General features: G+C 48.4%; 1 protein-coding gene across 3 annotated transcripts in view; it reads left to right on the forward strand.

Annotated features, from left to right (window-relative positions):
* Positions 1 to 11,715, forward strand: part of CRB2 (crumbs cell polarity complex component 2) — a 70,438-nt gene extending 58,723 nt beyond the window's left edge. The window contains exons 10-13 of one of the 3 annotated variants that reach the window (XM_088665347.1): positions 1,528 to 2,395; positions 4,028 to 4,144; positions 5,842 to 5,968; positions 11,056 to 11,715. In XM_088665347.1, the coding sequence (XP_088521473.1) occupies positions 1,528 to 2,395; positions 4,028 to 4,144; positions 5,842 to 5,968; positions 11,056 to 11,274 (1,331 nt within the window). In that variant the 3' untranslated portion in view covers positions 11,275 to 11,715. Of the gene's footprint in view, positions 1 to 1,527; positions 2,396 to 4,027; positions 4,145 to 5,841; positions 5,986 to 8,356; positions 10,158 to 11,055 lie in introns of those variants that run through there. The other 2 variants (XM_035112743.3, XM_088665348.1) reach the window with 2 other exon arrangements.
* The last annotated feature ends 9,026 nt before the right edge of the window (positions 11,716 to 20,741 follow it).

Consider the following 20,741-nt stretch of genomic DNA (forward strand, 5'->3'; position numbering starts at 1 on the left):
CCTGTTCTGACCCATTACCTATCCCTGCCCCCTATTCGGCCCAGGCAGGCCCCTACCTCCACTTGGCCTAGTCTGGAAAGCGGCCTAGTCAGCTGCGGCCTATTCAGTCTGCTGGGCAATTTTGGGCCTTGTTGCTGCAAAAGGCCTGTTTTCAGATGGTGGCTGTGGAATTTTGTGATGTAATCTGGTGGCGCGGCTTTGGAGGCAGCAGCGTTCAATCTGTCTTTCTATTGGATGCTCTTGCAATCAGCTGCTGAGCGGGTCCTTTCAACACTCTCTTTCCCTCTTGTTAACCTTTAGCTCATTATTTTAATTTTTAAAAAATGATGATCTGCCTTTGGCCCCTGGGCAATCCGGCTCCAGGGACCACACTTTCGCTCCATAAGACACACAGACATTTCCTCTTACTTTTTAGGAGGGGGAAAGTGTGTCTTACGGCACGAAAAACATGGTGTCTTCATACTTGGGGTTAAGTGCGCTTCAGGTTGAGTACTCCACGGACCAGTCTAGAACGGATTAATCCGCTTTCCATTACTTTCTCTTTTAAAAAAATATATATTTATTGATTTTATACAACATACAAAGAAAACACAAAAAACAGAAAAAAACAATACAAAATACAAATTACAAACACAACAAATAATAAAGAAAATATAACAAAACATTCATAATTTCTAACATTGTCGACTTCTTCCAATCCCTCCTAACTGTGTTTCATTGTGTTACATCCTTAGTACTTTCTATGTCTTAATTCTAATCTTTATCTTTTTATTAATAATCTTAATACTCTATATAATGACAACACTTTGCTAAATCTTAATATATCATAATAACGCAACTAATCCTCTTCTCCAACCTTTGTATACTTCCAAATCTTATATTAAGCATTACTAATTCTACACATATTTTCTAAATAAACTTTAAATTTCTTCCAATCTTCTTCCACCGACTCTTCTCCCTGGATACAGAGTCTCCCGGTCAGCTCAGCCAGTTCCATGAATTCTATCAGATTCAACTGCCAATCTTCGACTGTAGGTAGTTCTTCACTCTTCCAGTTCTTTGCTAATAAAATTCTAGCTGCTGTTGTGGCATACAGGAAAAACGTTGTATCTTTTTTGGGCAATTCATCTCTAATCATCCCAAGTAAGAAAGCTTCTGGTTTCTTAACAAAGGTGTTTTTCAACACTTTTTTCATTTTCATGGTAGAGGATTGGGAAAGGTTGTCGAAGAAGAATATAAAGTTTACCGCATGTAATGTTTTAAAAGAAAATATGATGAAGATGATGTACAGATGATTTTTTACACCGGTAAAGCTAGCTAAGATTTATCATAAACAAGATAACAAATGTTGGAATGTAAGAATGTGGAAGGAACCTTCTACCACATGTAGTGGACGTGCCCCCAAGTAAAGAGCTTCTGGGAAAACACTTTCCATTACTTTCAATGGGAAAGTTCGCTTCAGGTTAAGTACCCCCCTCAGACCTGCCTTCTCTGACTGCTACGTCCACCTTCTTCTCCTCCTTGCAGGTCTGGCCACAGCCACATTTCATGAGCGCAACGCAGTGGAATTCACAGCCAACGCGTCCATCACCAGAGCCCTCCATAGCCTCCGCCTGGACTTCAGAACAAGGGACCAAGACAGCATCTTGCTTCGGGCCGCGGTGGATGTGGATTCCCTCCTGGTGGCCATCCAGAACTCCTCCCTGCTGGTTGAGATCAGGAGTGGGAACGGCGTTGAGGGGGCCAACCTCCTCAGCCAGCTGCCTGTCTCGGATGGCGCCTGGCACACGCTTCTGCTGTCCATGGACGATCCCTTGGCTCTCTCGTCAAGGTGGCACCTCTGCCTGGATGGCTCCATCAACACAACCCTCCAGGGGAATGCTGGGAACCTGGATTTCCTGAAGAACAACGCACTCCTTGTCCTGGCTGAGAACTTCACCGGCTGCCTTGGACACGCAGATGTGGGTGGAGTCCTCCTGCCACTGGCTGCTCCCGCTGCGTACCCACAGCCAGAACAGTTCCTGCAGACGAACAGCCGGGCAAGCCTTCTGGGCTGCCAGGGGCAAGACGTCTGTGGCTCCAACCCCTGCCTCCACCAGAGCACCTGCCAGGACCTGTTCAACACCTTCCGCTGCGCCTGCAGTCCTGGGTGGGAGGGGCCGCTGTGCGAGGCCAACATCGACGACTGCAAGTCTAGCCCCTGCCTCCATGGCACCTGCGTAGATGAGGTGGCGGATTTCCAGTGCAACTGCGAGAAGGGCTACATTGGGAAGCGCTGCCATATCGACGTGGACGATTGCATTCGGCACCAGTGCCAGAATGGGGGGACCTGTGTGGATGGGGTCTACAGCTACTCCTGCAAGTGTCCCTCACACTACACAGGCCCGCACTGCCAGTACGTGTCCCCCCTGCCCCCCCCCAAGGATGCTGCTGGAGTGAACAGAGCTTCCAGGGATGGTGCTGGAAAGATTAGCCTGGAGCAAGCTGTTCGTTTGTTTTTGTGTTTTTATTTACTGTATATTCTGGCGTATAAGACGACAGGGCGTATAAGATGACCCCCAACTTTTCCAGTTAAAATATAGAATTTGGGATATGTTGTTGTTGTTGTTTAGTCGTTTAGTCGTGTCCGACTCTTCGTGACCCCATGGACCATAGCACGCCAGGCACTCCTGTCTTGCACTGCCTCCCGCAGTTTGGTCAGACTCATGTTGGTGGCTTCGAGAACACTGTTCAGCCATCTCGTCCTCTGTCGTCCCCTTCTCCTTGTGCCCTCCATCTTTCCCAACATCAGGGTCTTTTCCAGGGAGTCTTCTCTTCTCATGAGGCGGCCAAAGTATTGGAGCCTCAGCTTCACGATCTGTCCTTCCAGTGAGCACTCAGGGCTGATTTCCTTCAGAATGGATACGTTTGATCTTCTTGCAGTCCATGGGACTCTCAAGAGTCTCCTCCAGCACCATAATTCAAAAGCATCCATTCTTCAGCGATCAGCCTTCTTTATGGTCCAGCTCTCACTTCCATACATCACTACTGGGAAAACCATAGCTTTAGCTATACAGACCATAGCTTTAACTAAGACTTTTGAGAATATTTTCCTGGGTTAAAAAGTAGTCTTATACGTAGGAATATACAGTATATTTAAACACAATTTTATTAATAATTATTTTTATTGATGTTATACACTAATAACAAACAAACAAACAAACAAACAAACAAACAAACACATAACACATAATTTTTTACCATTCATTACATTATCCATTTCAATGTATAGAGACTTCCCTCATTCTCCCCCTCTGAGCTACCTTGTCCATTTTTTTACATTCAGCAGGTTCCTCTTCTAGAACCATACATTTCAAAAAATTCTTTATCATACCCTTCTATCCTAAATAATATTTCTATTATACTGCCTAAAGCCTATACAGTGGAACCTCAGTTTAAGTACACAACTCGTTCCGGAAGTCTCTACTTAAGTACTCTGCGGACCCGTCTGGAATGGATTAATCCACTTTCCATTACTTTCAAGGGGAAAGTTCACTTCAGGTTAAGTACGCTTCAGATTAAGTACGGGCTTCCAGAACCAATTACACTCATACTTTGGGTTAAGTACGCTTCAGGCTGAGTACTCCGCGTACCTGTCTGGAACGGATTAATCCACTTTCCATTACTTTCAATGGGAAAGTTTGCTTCAGGTTAAGTACGATTCAGGTTAAGTACGGGCTTCCAGAACCAATTACACTCATACATCAGGTTAAGTTTGCTTCAGTTTGAGTACTCTGTGGACCCATCTGGAACGGATTAATCCACTTTCCATTACTTTCAATGGGAAAGTTCACTTCAGGTTAAGTACAGACTTCCGGAACCAATTGTGTACTTAAACCGAGGTACCACTGTATTCTAATTTTCTGAGTTTCACCTGTATATGCTGTATAAATAATAATGATTCTTACATTCTTCTTCTTCTTCTTCTTCTTCTTCTTCTTCTTCTTCTTCTTCTTCTTCTTCTTCTTCTTCTTCTTCTTCTTCCCAGGTGGCCGTTCCCACCTGAGCAATGCGGGAAGAACTTCACCTGCCTGAATGGTGGCAAATGCATGAGTGGTCCCTGGGGAGCCAACTGCACCTGCAAGCCAGGCTACACAGGCAGAAGGTATGGCCAGAGTCCCCTATTTCAGGCTAGGCCAGCAACTGATTTGTTCAAAAGAGCAGCTTGTTATGACCACTTGAATTAAAGTGAAGAATATAAATTACTACGGTAGCTGTACCCGGCCATGCGTTGCTGTGGGAAGAATGGAGAGTGTAAAATGTTTTTTTTCTTACCTGGGAAGTCCTTTTTGGAATGGAAGAGTTGATGGAGGTTAGGATAGGTGAGGGTTCATGGGCATACCCAGTGAGAGGCAGCCCCCCCAGCAAAAAAAAAATACCATATTTTACGGACCATAACCTGCACTTTTCCCCTCCGAAAATTGAAGGGGAAAAGTCGCTGCGGGTTATGGAAATCGGACTGTTTCTGCCCCCTTCGTGGCTGCAGCCAGCGACAGGAATGTGGGCGGGGGGAGAAGCAGCCCTAAATCGGGCTTTTTTTGCCCCCTCCGCAGCTGCAGCCAGCGACAGGAATGTGGGGAGGGTGAGAAGCAGCCTGAAATCGGGCTGTTTTTGCCCCCTCCGCGGTTGCAGCCAGCGACAGGAACGTGGGAGTGGGGAGGAGCAGCCTGAGCTGGGGGGGGAGGAGTGGACGGAAGCTCCATCCTTCCTTCCATCCTTCCTTCCCCCCTCTTTCTTTCTTTCTTTCTTTTTCTCCCTCCCTCCCTCCCTCCTCTCTTTCTTTCTCTTTCTTTCTCTCTCTCTCTCTCCCTCCTTCCTTCCCTCTCTCTTCCCCTCTCTTGCCCCCCTTAGTTTTGATACTGGGTACACTCCTGTGAGTTTAAAAAAATAAATAATAATAATGAATTCACACAGAAACATATACGGTTTGGTCAAACTTGCTTGCACGAATAACTCAGGGGCTTGAAAGAAGATAGAAGGATTTAAATAGATTCCAGGTGAAACTTAGAAAATTAGAATATTGTCGAAAAGTGCATTGATTTCAGTAATGCAACTGATTATTTTCTATTTCCCTTTTAATGCTTTCTTTTGGAAATTCCACAGGAATAAAACAAATAGTTACAATCATACAAAAACAAACATCGCTATTTCATTTCATTAATTACATTCATTTATAATTGACCTGCCTAATGACAAAAAATTACAATTACAACAAATCAAGGCTTGACGTATCTTGCCTTGCATGTCATGCTTCTATCTCATATATTGTTTTCACCTTTTAAATTGCATTATTGAAATAAATGCACTTTTTGACAATATTCTAATTTTCCGAGTTTCACCTGTATTGGATAAGATCTGGGCTCTATTTATTCGAAATGCAGTGACTATAAGAGGACTAGGCTTTCTGAGTCTGAAGCATGGGAAGTCAACTTTAAATTTGCATAATTTGGCAGAAGATTTGGATTAATTGTTTAATTGGTATTTGTGTAATTTGTATAATTTGAAAATGGAGTAGATATTTAAATTGGAAAATCTAATAAAAATGTTTATTAAAAAGAAAACAATAAAGCCTCTCCAGCTTGCTAAGTTCACTCACTCACCTCACAGAGTGTTTCCTGTGGCGGAGGAAGGGAAAGGAGAATGTTAGCCGCTTTGAGACTCCTTCGGGTAGTGATAAAGCGGGATATCAAATCCAAACTACTCCTCTTCCTCCTCCTCCTCCTCCTCCTCCTCCTCCTCCTCCTCCTCCTCCTCCTCTTCTTCTTTTGGGCCAAGGCTGACTCTTGCCAATTTCTTTTACAGATGCCAGATCAACATCAATGACTGTGACCCCAATCCCTGCCAGAATGGGGGGACCTGCCAGGATTCCATAAACCGGTACCGATGCGTGTGCAGTGCCAGCTACACCGGGGAGCGATGTGACATTGACGTAAGCCAATGCTTCCTGTGCGTAGTGGTGGGTTAGGCTTTTGTCTCTTAAGGCTAAGAGAGTTTGGCCAAGGAGGGGAAGGAACTGTTTAAGAAATCCTTTGTGGCCTGGTCAGATTCAAAGGCAGGGTGGGTCTCCTCCCCACAACTCTTGCACCAGGAGAGTTCAGCATTTGCCCTCAGAACTACAGGTGAAACTCGGAAAAATTAGAATATCGTCAAAAAGTGCATTGATTTCAGTAATGCAACTTACAGTGGTACCTCGGTTTAAGTACACAATTGGTTCCGGAAGTCTGTACTTAACCTAAAGTGAACTTTCCCATTGAAAGTAATGGAAAGTGGATTAATCCACGGGTCCACGGAGTACTCAACCTGAGGCGTACTTAACCCGAAATATGAGTGTAATTGGTTCTGGGAGTCCGTACTTAACCTGAAGTGTACTTTTGCTGAAGCAAATTTTCCCATTGAAAGTAATGGAAAGTGGACCCGTCTGCGGACCCGTCTGGAACAGATTAATCCACTTCCCATTACTTTCAATGGGAAAGCTCGCTTCAGGTTAAGTATGCTTCAGTTTATGTACTCTACAGACCGTCTGGAACGGATTAATCCACTTTCCATTCCTTTCAATGGGAAAGCTCGCTTCAGGTTAAGTACGCTTCAGGTTAAGTACAGACTTCCGGAACCAATTGTGTTTTTAACCGAGGTACCACTGCACTTCCCATATATTTTAAAGTATATGCCTCTTGCTCCTCGGGCCGCTGGGCAGCAGGGAGAGTGCCATCAGCGGGCTGTAGTCAGGCAGCCCCAACGGCGCCCTCCGCCCCAGGCTGAATTTTGGGAAAGGGAGGGGGGCCTCGGAGAGACCTTTGCGCCATGGCGCTGGATGTGCTTAAGAAGGACCTGCTCAGCAGACAGTGGAATAATAAGTCTGCGTTGGGTGGGCTTCTCTTCTCCTGCCCTGCACGCTCTTCCTTGCATGGACTGTGGTTGCATGTGGGGGACTGGGGACTTTTAACATACTAACCTTGATTGCATGAACCTGTCCTTTGTGCCATTGCATGTCTGCAGGGGAGACAGGCTCTCTGCTGTTGCTGTTGCAGGAGTGCTTCCTCCGGTTGGTGCTTCTAAACAACCCCTTTGTTTAGAAGCCTTTGCATGCCCGAATCGGAGGCCTCCAGGGGTCTTGGCGCTGGTCCCTTCCCGTGGCTTTCCTGCATGCTGACGCTTCCTCTTCTCTTTAATTTCATTTCCAGACCACAACTGCTGTCCTTTCTGTTCCATAAGACGCACTCCCCCCCCCCCAAAAAGTTGGAGCGAAGTTCTCTCTTCAATAGCCCACAGCAATGGGATTCCCCATAGCCGCCAAGTCTCCCGTATTCCCCGGGAAACCCCTGTTTTTTTCCAGCCATTTCCTGCTGGCAGCCCGGATTTTTTTTTAAAAAAAAAACCTGCACAAAAAAAGTGTTTCCAAGGTCATTCAGATGGGAATATCGACACCACAATCCCATTAGAAACAGGAATACAAATAGAATCATAGAATCATAGAGTTGGAAGAGGCCACAAGGGCCATCCAGTCTAACCCCCTGCCAAGCAGGAAACACCATCAAAGCATTCCTGACAGATGGCCGTCAAGTCTCCACTTAAAGACCTCCAAAGAAGGAGACTCCACCACACTCCTTGGCAGCAAATTCAACTGTTGAACAGCTCTTACTGTCAGAAATTTCTTCCTAATGTTGAGGTTGAAATTCTTTCTTGTAGCTTGAATCCATTGCTCCGTGTCCGCTTCTCTGGAGCAACAGAAAACAATCTTTCACCCTCTTCTGTATGACATACTTTTATATATTTGAACATGGCTATCATATCACCCCCTTAACCTTCTCTTCTCCAGGCTAAACAGTAAGACAGTAAGAGCTGTTCGACAGTGGAATTTGCTACCAAGGAGTGTGGTGGAGTCTCCTTCATTGGAGGTCTTTAAGGGGAAGGCTTGACAGCCATCTGTCAGGAATGCTTTGATGGTGTTTCCTGCTTGGCAGGGCGTTGGACTGGATGGCCCTTGTGGTCTCTTCCAACTCTATGATTTTATGATTCTATGATTATACCACTGAGCTAGACACCTTCCGCTGAGGCAAGAGAGGTTCTCGCTAGGGTTGGAAATTCAGTTTCTAGCCATGATTCTATGACTCTACCCCATTCAGGATCGCCTCTTGTCCCCCGCAAACAGTCCTTCTGTCTTGTCGGGATTCAACCTCAACCTCAATCTCAATCTTAACACTGACCTGGGGGACAGCACACACCCCTTCCTTTCCCTCCCAAGCACAACAAAGCTGCCAAGCAACTGCCCCACTGCTCACCCGAAGGCTCATTCTTTTTCCATTAATTTCTCTTGCAGAGGGGGACGCCGGGCGCTCTCTTCCCATTCCCATTGCTCGAAGTAGCGGTCCCAGTAGCCTGTGGTTGCTTGCTGCTACTCCTTATTATCTCCGTGCTTATGATCCTCACAGCCCGGAAGAGGCGCCAGTCTGAAGGGACCTACAGCCCGAGCCAACAGGAGGTGGCAGGAGCTCGCCTGGAGATGGACAATGTGCTCAAGGTGCCGCCGGAGGAGCGCTTAATTTAGGCCCTGCTCTAGCGAAGCAAAGATGTGCCTTGGCAAGGCCGGCGCTTAGGCGCTGGGCTTGTCCTGGGCTGCACACTTGCTCGCCCATCTCACTCCTTAAGCGAAGTGGAGTTGCAAGCACATCCACATCATAATAATAATTTATTATTGATACCCCGCCCATCTGGCCAGGTCTCCGCCCGCCACTCTGGGCGGCTTCCAACACACCTCAAAATACATTAAAAGATCACGGACGAAAAACTTCCCGAAACAGGGCTGCCTTTAGGTATTTTCTAAATGTCAGGGAGTTGTTTATCTCTCTGACCTCTGATGGGAGGGTGTTCCACAGGGAAGGCGGCACTACCGAGAAGGCCCTCTGCCTGGTTCCCTGTAGCTTTGCTTCTCGCAGTGAGGGAACTGCCAGAAGGCCCTCGGCGCTGGATCTCAGTGTCCGGGCGGAACGATGGGGGTGGAGACGCTCCTTCAGGTATACTGGACTGAGGCCGTTTAGGGCTTTCAAGGTCAGCACCAACACTTTGAATTGTGCTCGGAAACGTACTCGGAGCCCATGTAGGTCTTTATAGACCGGTGTTATGTGGTCTCGGCGGCCGCTCCCAGTCACCAGTCTGGCTGCCGCATTCTGGATTAATTGCAGTTTCCGGGTCACCTTCAAAGGTAGCCCCATGTAGAGCTCATTGCAGTAGTCCAAGCGGAAGATAACCAGAGCATGCACTACTCTGGTGAGACAGTCTGCGGGCAGGTAGGGTCTCAGCCTGTGGCTGGGCCACAGGTGCACCTGGGAATGGCTGAGTCTCCCCAACCCACGCTCTGTGGCTCTTTCCCAGAGGCAGCAGTTAGTCATCACCCCTTGCCCCCTTGCCCGTCCACCCCTCAGCTCAAGGTGCAGCCTGCCCAAAGGCCTCCTTTGCAAAATACTGTTCTCACCGGCAGAGCTGCAGGCTGCCTCTACCTGATTATGCCGAGGGGTCTTTAAGCAGAGGCTTGACAGCCATATGTCAAGAATGCTTTGAAGGTGTTTTCTGCTCAGCAGGGGGTTGGACTGGATGGCCCTTGTGGTCTCTTCCAACTCTAGGATTCTATGGGTGGCGCTTTCCCAAGACCAGCACCAAGACCAGCCAACCTTCAACAGAAACAGCACCACCGAGCCTGCCTCCCTGTCAGACTTCTCAGAACCCACTGAGAACATTTGCACAAACCAACTCATTTTTATAAAACAGCCCCCTTTGGGGGGTGGTGGACTCTTTTGACATTTCCCATACACAGGTGAAACTTGGAAAATTAGAATACCATTGAAAAGTGTGTTTATTTCAGTAATACAACTTAAAAGGCGAAACCAATATATGAGATAGATGCGTGACATGCAAAGCAAGATATGCCAAGCCTTGATTTGTTGCAATTGTAATTATTTGTTATTTGGGGGGGGCAATTATAAATGGAATGGAATTAATGAAATGTCATAGCGATGTTTATTTTTGTATGACTGTAACTATTTGTTTTATTACTGTGGAATTTCCAAAAGAAAGCATTTGTCAAAATTAAAATTAAAATAAAAAAAGAAGTTGCATTACTGAAATCAATGCACTTTTTGACGATATTCTAATTTTCCGAGTTTCACCAGCAGGTACCGTTTGTTGGTGGTGGTAGCGATGGAGGTGGTGAATGTTTGTGTGTGCTTATTCAGTTCTTCTTTCCAAAGAAGTGTGGGAGGAAGGCCATCGGATGGAGAAGGGATTGTGGGCCCTTAAGGATTCGGTAATGGCAGAAGCCAGGTGCAATGGAAAAGCAGCAACGGAGCCTGCATACGGCATAGCCGTCAACTCCCGGATTGGAAAATAAGGGATCAGCAACAGCACGGCACCGGAAGCCGCTACTACGCATGTCCAGACATGCGTAGAAGTGGCTTCCGGTGCTGCTCTGCCCGATTTCCGGTGCCCAGGCATGGGCAGAGCGGCACCGGAAGTCCCTTCTATGCATGTCCAGACATGCGTAGAAGCGACTTCCGGTGCTGGCGCTGCCCGATTTCCGTTGCCCAGACATGGGCAGAGCGGCACCGGAAGTCGCTTCTACACATGTCCAGACATGCACAGAAGGAGCCTCCCTGGCCGGTAGGAGCTGCTTTCTAAATCCGGGGGATTTACGGGATTTTTTTCAATTCGGGGCAACAGCGGGAAACGGGTTTAAATACGGGGGTTTCCTGCAGAAAACGGGAGACTTGACAGCTATGGCATAGGGACATGCCGGGGGGGGGGGAAGGTCCTCTCTCTCTCCCTTAACTTGAGAATCAGACTCATTAATAGCCCTCTGCTTCCCATGCTGTTGCCACCATCTCAAGTGGTAACTGTAAAGGTGGTTGGTTGCCTTCCTGGCTCAGGGATGCTCCCCTGTCGCTTCCCAAGTGATGTACAGAACCCGCCCAGCAATGGCAGGGTTTCACCTTGTCTGAAATGCCGCTGCATCTTGTTCCACCACAGCGACCGGCTTGGGCCCAAATCAGCAGCTCCACGCTGGTCGGCACGGTGGGAGCGGCTGGCGGCGCAGTGCTTATCACCCTCTTTGGCCTGTCCATGGTTGCCATGAAGAAGAGGAGGGCCACGCACGGAACCTACAGCCCCAGCCGTCAGGAGAAGGACGGGGCTCGAGTGGAAATGTGGAACGTCATCAAGCTGCCGCCACTGGAGCGGCTGATCTGAATGCCAAGGAGGTGGCGGCTGTGTGCGCATGAACTCCAGACTGCAGTGACTCTGAAAGTCTCGCTGTGGCGAGAAGTGCCCCTTCAGCCGTTCTGTTCTTGTATTGTAAGAAACAGTAGCGACATCTCTAGGCGCAAGGAGAGCCTGGGTGATTTTGTACGTCTCCTCTCTACAGACGCTGAAGAATGTCGCCCTCTTCATGGCATCGTTGGTGATTTATTTTGCTTCCAGGAGGAAGTTGAAACGGGCAGCGTACCCTTCCCAGTCTCCCGATGCTGGTTTGAAATGCGAGAAGCTGCTGTCGGTTGCCATTCTAGGTTCCTTGGGTCCTGGAGCTGAAGCCTGGATGCACGGTGCAATGCAGCGGTGCGGCAGGTGGCGGTCAGCTCAGCAGGATCCCACCTTTGTTGCCAGTGAAATATACTCGTAGTCGAGAGTGAATTTCATGCTCTTTATTCAGCTCGTAGTCAAAGGAGAAGAAGAGAAGAATGGCTCTTTCCCCAAAAACATCTGCTTATACAGTATACATTATCTACACAATGGGCCTTGCGTGATTGGCTACTTCAGGGCTACACCTGTGGGCCAATCAGGTTGTGGATTGACTTCTGCCAGCAGCCTGATTGGCTGCTCCTGCAGGCCAATCAGGTTGTGGATTGACTTCTGCCAGCAGCCTGATTGGCTGCTCCTGCAGGCCAATCAGGTTGCTGATTCACTTCCACCTGGAGGTGGATTGGGTGGCTCCTGCGGACCTGGATCCTAATGTTATAGGATTCAGCTCAATACATAACAGACTCACTCCCCACAGCGCTTCTCCGAGGTGCCTTCATCTGGTCCCGCCTTGCAGCATGGATGTCAGGGGGACTCCCTACGGGGAGCCTCCCCCCGTCATACTGACCAGCACTTCGCCCAGCGAGACATGCGTAGAAGCGACTTCCGGTGCCGCTCTACCCATGTCTGGGCACCAGAAATCGAGCAGTGAGTCAGGAGGGAACGAGGAATGGAGCGGAATGGGGGGAGGGCTCAGTGAGGCGTCCGAGCCCTGGCTACGCTCTGGAGAAAAGAGTGGGCAGGAAGGGCTCAGAGACGCGTCAGAGCCTTGGCACCACTCTGGTCGAGGGACAGCGGATGAGGGGCTCAGCGAGACGCCAGAACCCAGCCAGCAAGAGGGGAGACCTTTTCTTCCGGCGCCTGAATTGAGGCGCGCAAGGGGCAGCATTTTGGGGTGCCCAGGCTTTTATGCTGGCCCCGAAGCAGACGGAAGCCATTGCCAGGTTCTGAAAGTGACTAGGTGGCCATGTTTTCTGCGATCTCTGCACTGTAAACAGTATCTATATATGAAAATATGTAGGCATTGCGTACGCAGAGGTCACAGCCTTTCTCCGTAACCGCTGAACCGTAATGTAACAAATTTGGCCTCAACGTTCCATGCCCATTAGTGAGGGATCTGGCATAATTTTTTCCCCAAAAAAGCAAACCTTTCATACCTAAAATAATGATTAAACACGCACAAAAAGTGGCGCCCAAATTAGACGTCACGAGCAGAAGCTCTGAAGACTCCAGCAGCATCCAATAGAAAGGCAGATCGCCCGCTGCTGCCTCGAAAGCCGCGCCACCAGGTGACATCACAAAATTCCACAGCAACCAACTGAAACCAGGCCTTTTGGAGCAACAAGGCCCAACATTGCCAAGTGGAGGTAGGGGCCTGCCTGGGGGGGATGGGGGGCCGAATAGGGGGCAGGGATAGGTAATGGGTCAGAACAGGGTGGGAGGAGACACAGGGATGAAACCTGCCCTCTCCACAGTATCTCGCTTTGGCTTTGCAGACTATGCTGAGTGGATTTAGGGGCCTGCCTGGTTGGGGGATGGGGGGGCCAAATAGGCCACAGCATAGAATCAACTGAATATGGGCCTTTTACAGGGCCGTGCCTTTGGGTAGAATAAATGTTATTCCGCATGACACACATGGGTAGGGGAGTAAGGGTTGGTCCAGGGCAAAATTTTACAGAACACATGCATTGGGGGAATGATTGTGTGCAAAATGAACGGGTCACAGAGATAACCCGGGGGTGGGGTTGGATGGAGGAGAGGGGGAGGGGAGGGGAGAAATCACAGGGATAAGCCCGGGGGGGGGGAAAGGGGGCATAATAGGTCATGGATCAGGACAGAGTTGGGGGAAATCACAGGGATGAGGGTGGGGGATGAGGGGGCAATCACAGGTATAAGCTGGGGGGTGAGGGGAGGAGTAGGGGAATCACAGGATACGTCATGGATCGGCACAGGGAAGGGGAAATCACACAAATAACCCACAGCAACGCGTGGCAGAGCCAGCTAGTTTACAATAAAACTCTTGAAGACAGCGTGGACTGGAGCATCTTTACCCAATAGTAGCCGCAACAACCTCCCCCCCCCCCCGAAAAAAACTAACAGGCAAGAGACTCAAGAGTCCCTGTTGCTCCACTGGGCCTTCTGTGCTGGAGCGACATGTGTTCGTTGAATGGTTAGCCAACAGTGGAAGAACACAGTGGGGAGTGTTTCAGGGGCCGAAGGGCTGCTGGCCAGAAGCACTGGATGCCCACGCTGTTTGCATATTTACAGGGAGAAGCTGAGCAAAACCCAGGACTAGGAACTCGGCACAAACCTTGCATTGGTCATTAGTCAAACAGTGGCATGGAGACAGAACAGGGTTGGATGACACCAGGATGAATAGGGTTGGATGAGCAAGTTTGCAGATGACACCGAATTGGGGAGTATAGCATCTAGATCAAGGGAGGTAATAGTACCACTGTATTCTGCTCTGGTCAGACCTCACCTGGAGTACTGTGTCCAGTTCTGGCCACCACAGTTCAAGAAGGATACTGACAAGCTGGAACGTGTCCAGAAGAGGGCAACCAAAATGGTCAAAGGCCTGGAAACGATGCCTTATGAGGAACGGCTTAGGGAGCTGGGTATGTTTAGCCTGGAGAAGAGAAGGTTAAGGGGCGATATGAGAGCCATGTTCAAATATATGAAAGGATGTCATATGGAGGAGGGAGAAAGGTTGTTTTCTGCTGCTCCAGAGAAGCGGACACGGAGCAATGGATTCAAACTACAAGAAAGAAGATTCCACCTCAACATAAGGAAGAACTTCCTGACAACGAATTTAAAAAGATATTAAAATACACCTTTAAAAAATGACCAGAATCTTTCCTTTTAGGAATGGTAGCTGAGAAGGTTGAGAAGAGTGACAAAAAATTCTTTCTGTATGTAACACCAGGAGCAAGATTGTTACTAGCACAAAACTGGAAGAGTGGGAAATAGAAATAATGGAATATGCGGGAATAGCCAAACTAGCAGGGTAATGAGAAATTTGACAAGGAATGGGGGAAAAAATCATTGATTATATAGAGAAGATAGGTTGGATGCTGGTAGATATACTGGCAGGATCATTAGGTGGGAGAGATCATGCTTTTCTGACCAAGTTCATTATTTCTTTTCTGTTTTAAAAAAATATAGAAAGGTGTAGTTTGGGTTGAGATTGAAAGGCCAGACGAGAAGGCTTTCTCAGCACACCAAAAGAAAATGAAGGCTATTGGTCATGACAGAATGGTATCTCCATAAAAGTACGTGCCATATCATGTTTTTTATACAGGTCTTTTAATGATAGCTACCTGGGTGGCCTGGAGCAAACATTTAACATCACTGTTTACAACAGGTAAAGAGAGCAAATAGGAGCAAAGTGGGTGAAGTCACTTGCGTTTAGCGATAGTTAGGAAGACTTCCTGGGTCACTGGCAGCCTTAGCATTTTCTGCCCCACGCTTAGGGACCCTTGAAATATGTGCTGGGAAAATTATATTAAGCTGCTACCTGTTCTGCACACCATCTTATTCCAAAGCTGCTTATTAAGCAAGGACCAATTTTCACAGCTTTTTCTCTCTTTTTTCTGCGTGGTGAAGTCATACTTTATTTCAGCTTCTCCTTCTGCCGGATTCCACAGTGCTAAAAAGCCCTGTAAGTACCTCCAGATTGTGACCTAAATCAAAACAGGAGTTTTGCAAGCCAAGGGGAACCCAAATGGAAAAAGTTAAAAGCTCCACAGTTGCATCTTTCTATTATGCTCCTAGTACTTATTGGCTAAATTATTCCAGGATAGAATTAATCACACTTACCTTTTGATTTATGCCAACAAACTTCAATATTCCGTTGGGTGTCCTGCTCAATCCCTGCCATCCTGGCTCACTTTCAGAACATTTTTCTTTGGCTGTGCTGACTGGCAATATCAATTCAGAAGGCCAGTCGAGGGACTGGTGGGACACAGTAGGGTCCTGTGGCTGAAGAAAGTGATCTTGGCGACTTCAGGGCCACCAAGCCTGACCAATGAGCCTGCCAGCTCCCTGCCTCCTCTCCCTGGGCTCTTATAGTCCTGTGGTCCTGTGGCCCAGGGCAACTGCATCACATGCACAGAGCAGGCCAGAAGGTCAAGGTGGTCACTGCAGACTCTGAGCTGCAGTGCATTGCCTAAATCAGGGGTTGGGATCCTTGAGTTGAGGGCCAGAATGCATCTCTCCAAGCCGCCTCGTCTGGCCTTTCAATCTCAACCCAAGCTACACCTTTCCCCAGCCCACTTCACACCCAGAGTGGTTTTGCCTATTCTTGAACTGTGATGCCTCCCTCTTGCGTGAATGGAGGACAGAGTGTGGTATGTGCATGTGTGCAGAAGCTACCCACTGTGCAAAGTTAAAATTCTGATTTGTTGCTCCACTTACTTTCACCTTTGGCCCTACCTGCCACTGGCATGTGGCCCTTGCAATAAAAAGGATTCATAGAAAACAACCTTTCTCCTTCTTCTATATGACATCCTTTTATATATTTGAACATGGCTATCATATCACCCCCTTAACCTCTTCTTCAGGCTAAACATACCCAGCTCCCTACCCATTCCTCATAAGGCATCGTTTCCAGGCCTTTGACCATTTTGGTTGCCCTCCTCTGGACACGTTCCAGCTTGTCAGTATCCTTCTTGAACTGTGGTGCCCAGAACTGGACACAGTACTCTAGGTGAGGTCTGACCAGAGCAGAATACAGTGGTACTATCACTTCCCTTGATCTATATCAGGCATCCCCAAACTGCGCCCCTCCAGATGTTTTGGCCTACAACTCCCATGATCCCCAGCTAACAGGACCAGTGGTTAGGAATGATGGGAATTGCAGTCCAAAACATCTGGAGGGCCGAAGTTTGGGGATGCCTGATCTAGATGCTATACTCCTATTGATGCAGCCCAGAATTGCATTGGCTTTTTTAGCTGCTGCATCACACTGCTGACTCATGTCAAGTTTGTGGTCTACCAAGACTCCTAGATCCTTTTCACGTGTACTGCTCTCAAGCCAGGTGTCTCCCATCCTGTATTTGTGCCTTTCATTTTATTTTTTTTGCCCAAGTGTAGTACTTTACATTTCTCCCTGTTAAAATTTATCTTGTTTGCTTTGGCCCAGTTCTCTAATCTGTTAAGGTCATTTTGAAGAGTGATCCTGTCCTCTGGGGTATTAGCCACCCCTCCCAATTTGGTGTCATCTGCAAACTTGCTCAGTATGCCCACAAGCCCATCATCCAAGTCATTGATAAAGATGTTGAATAAGACCGGGCCCAAGACAGAACCCTGTGGCACCCTACTAGTCACTACTCTCCAGGATGAGGAGGAGCCATTGATGAGCATCCTTTGGGTTTCGTCAGTCAGCCAGTTACAAATCCACTGAATGGTAGCATTGTCTAGCCTGCATTTTACCAGCTTCTTTACAAGAATATCATGGGGAACCTCGTCAAAGGCCTTGCTGAAATTTAGATAGGCTACATCCACAGCGTTCCCTTCATCTGTAGACAGATTCCTCCGGGCTGGAAGGCCCACCACTTGCTCCCTGGACCCGTGCCCGTCTTGGCTGATTAGAGCGTGTCCAGATGAGGTACGGGCCCCCCTGGGTGAGATCATCAACTTGTCCCTGGGCACAGGGACTTTCCCAGAGGAGTTGAAGGAGGCAGTGGTGCGTCCACTCTTAAAGAAAACATCTCTAGATCCTTTAGATCTATCCAATTATCGCCCGGTTTCGAATCTTCCGTACCTGGGTAAGATAATTGAGAGAGTGGTTGCCGAACAGCTTGGTAGGTTTCTGGATGAAACATCAGCTCTAGATCCATTTCAGTCCGGCTTTCGCCCTGGTCATGGGACCGAGACAGCTCTGGTAGCCTTAACAGATGATCTCCGTAGACAGCTGGACCGAGGTGGGTCGGGACTGCTGATTCTTTTAGACCTGTCAGCAGCCTTCGATATGGTCGATCATGACCTTTTAGACCACCGCCTTGCCGACGTGGGGATTCAGGGCACAGTCCAACAATGGCTGCGTTCCTTCATCTCAGGTCGGGGACAGAGAGTGGCGCTAGGGAGGGAGTTGTCGCCGCGGCACCCCTTGGTGTGTGGAGTCCCGCAAGGCGCAATCCTTTCCCCAATGCTTTTTAATATCTTTATGCGCCCCCTTGCCCAGATTGTCCGGAGTTTTGGGCTGGGTTGTCATCAATATGCTGATGACACCCAGATCTATCTGTTGATGGACGGCTGCCCTGCCTCGGCCCCGGACACACTCACCAGGTGCTTGGAAGCTGTGGCTGGATGGCTACGTGGGAGCCGACTGAAGTTAAATCCTTCGAAGACAGAGGTCCTCTGGCTAGGTCGGGGCGACATGGGGTTGGGGGGCCAACTCCCATCTTTTGCAGGGGCTCAATTGGTACCAGCGCCTTCTGTCAAGAGTTTGGGTGTAACCTTTGACGCCTCCCTTTCCATGGAGGCGCAGGTTGCATCCACAGCAAAGGTGGCATTTTTCCATCTCCGCCGCATCAAGCAGCTGGTCCCTTACCTCTCTCGCCCCGATCTGGCCACAGTGATCCATGCGACGATCACCTCCAGGCTTGACTATTGTAACTCGCTCTACGCAGGGTTGCCCTTAAAGCTGACCCAGAAACTCCAGCGGGTGCAGAATGCCGCGGCGAGGCTCCTTACAGGGTCCCGGCCGTGGGATCACATTCATCCAGTGCTTTACCAGCTGCACTGGCTCCCGGTGGAGTACAGGATCAGGTTTAAGGTGCTGGTTTTGACCTTTAAAGCCCTATGCGACTTGGGACCCTCGTACCTACGGGACCGCCTCTCCTGGTATGCCCCGCGGAGGACCTTAAGGTCCACAAACAATAATATTCTGGAGATCCCGAGTCATAAGATGGCTAGATTGGCCTCTACTAGAGCCAGGGCCTTTTCAGTACTGGCCCCAACCTGGTGGAACGCTCTTTCCCAGGAGACCAGGGCCCTGCGGGATTTGTCATCTTTCCGCAGGGCCTGCAAGACAGAGCTGTTCCGCCTGGCCTTTGGGTTAGACTCAGCCTGACCCCTGTGTTTTTCTCCCTCATGGCTTGGATTTATGGCCTACTTGAAATGAGGCTGCACTTTAAATTTTAATACTGTATTTTAATCTGTATTTTAACTAATTTTTTTTTTTTTTTAATGTTTTATTGTGGTTCTGTTGGTGTCAGCCACTTATGGCCTACTTGAAATGAGGCTGCACTTTAAATTTTAATACTGTATTTTAATCTGTATTTTAATTAATTGTTTTTATGTTTTATTGTGGTTCTGTTGGTGTCAGCCGCCCTGAGCCCGGTTTTTGACTGGGGAGGGCGGGGTATAAATAAAAATTTATTATTATTTATTATCTGCCAGGCTTGTAATTCTGTCAAAAAATGAGATCAGATTAGTCTGACTTGACTTATTTTTCAGAAACCCATGCTGACTTTTAGTGATCACAGAGTTCCTTTCTAGGTGCTCACAGACCATTTGCTTAATGATCTGCTCTAGAATCTTTCCTGGTATTGATGTCAGGCTGACTGGGCGGTAATTGTTTGGGTCCTCTCTTTCCCCCCTTTTGAATATAGGGACAACATTTGCCCTCCTCCAGTCTGCTGGAACTTCACCTGTTCTCCAGGAATGTTCAAAGATTATTGCCAGTGGTTCTGAAATCACCTCTGCCGGTTCTTTTAATACTCTTGGATGTAGTTCATCTGGCCCTGGAGACTTGAATACATCTAAACTAGCCAACTTTCACCTTTGGCTCTACCTGCCACTGGCATGTGGCCCTTGCAATAAAAAGGATTCCCAGAGGGAGGAGCCATCTCTGTGGCCAGAGGTTTCAATGCATTAAGGTGTAAGGTACATCAGGTGCCGGAAAGGCAGCTATCTCTCCATACAGTCACCTGTCTGCGCTAAAGGAACTTGGGACAAACTGAATAAAGGATTTGTAAGAGATTTGGGTTGGGGGGACGACCCTACTGTACTGAAAGAGCCATACTTCCTGAAAATTGATTACATGAAATGTATTGTTTCACACAAAAGAAGTCAGCAAGCAATTTGTAGGGACAACATGCAATATACACCATGAAACCCTGCTCCCCCCCCAAAAAAAGTGGAACCCAGAGGAAAATGATGGTGGAGGACCTTTGGGCTCCCATCCTTTGCACAGCAAAAATAATTCTGGAGCAGCAGCTGAGTCCCCCACTGTGTGCCTGCTCCCTCTGTGGGCTCTGGAGACGGAGCCTGTAAGCAGGCTGTCCCCTCTCTGCCCCCTAAGGCAGGATCCCTGGGGGCTCCCAGCATCACATGCCTTCTGCTTCCTGACGGCAACACTGCCCCTTGAAATGCTCTGGTCAGGGAGGCACCCTTTCTTCCCACACAAAGTAGCAGCCATGCCTGCCCCATGGGGGCCTCCGAGCTATTCTTAGCTTTGTTAAATTGAAAAGGGGAGGAAGGAGACACAGGCTCCTAAGCAATTAGCAACAAAGCAGAATCCTGCAGCATACCTCCCTTGCTAGGCAGCCTGGCAACACCTGTGTGTGTGCTTTGGAAGCTGGTGCATCTAGTGAGCAAACTTCAGCTTGAGGTTCCGGGTAATAATGGAAGTGTAAAAGGTAAAGGACCCCTGTACGGTTAAGTCCAGTCAAAGGGGACTGGGGTGTGACGCTCACCTCACTTTTCGGGCCAAGGGAGCCGGTGTTTGTCCACAGACAGCTTAGAACTGTCGAGGTGGATGGGACCCTGAGGGTCATTTAGCACAACTCCCTGTAGTGCAGGAATCACAGCTGAAGAATCCCTGGCAGATGGCCATCCAACTTCTGCTTAAAAACCTCCAGTGAAGGCGAGTCCACCACTTTCTGAGGCCCATCAAAAAATGTACAGCCCACGAGCCACACACAGGGGAGGAGGGGCTCAATTCCACATTGAACCTGAATCTTCAAACGTGCACAGCATTGACCATGGAACCCGATGATAGCCATCCTTTGCGCTCAATTCTCTAACTGCTAGCCAAGGTACCACAAGCAGGCTGAAAAGTGGACCTTGGAAGCAACTCAGAAAACACTCCTTCACCCATGGGCACAATTCAGCACATGCTAAAGGATGGGGTG

The sequence above is a fragment of the Zootoca vivipara genome, chromosome Z2, assembly GCF_965207765.1.
Source record: "Zootoca vivipara chromosome Z2, rZooViv2.hap1.1, whole genome shotgun sequence".
In the NCBI taxonomy this organism is placed as follows: domain Eukaryota; kingdom Metazoa; phylum Chordata; class Lepidosauria; order Squamata; family Lacertidae; genus Zootoca; species Zootoca vivipara.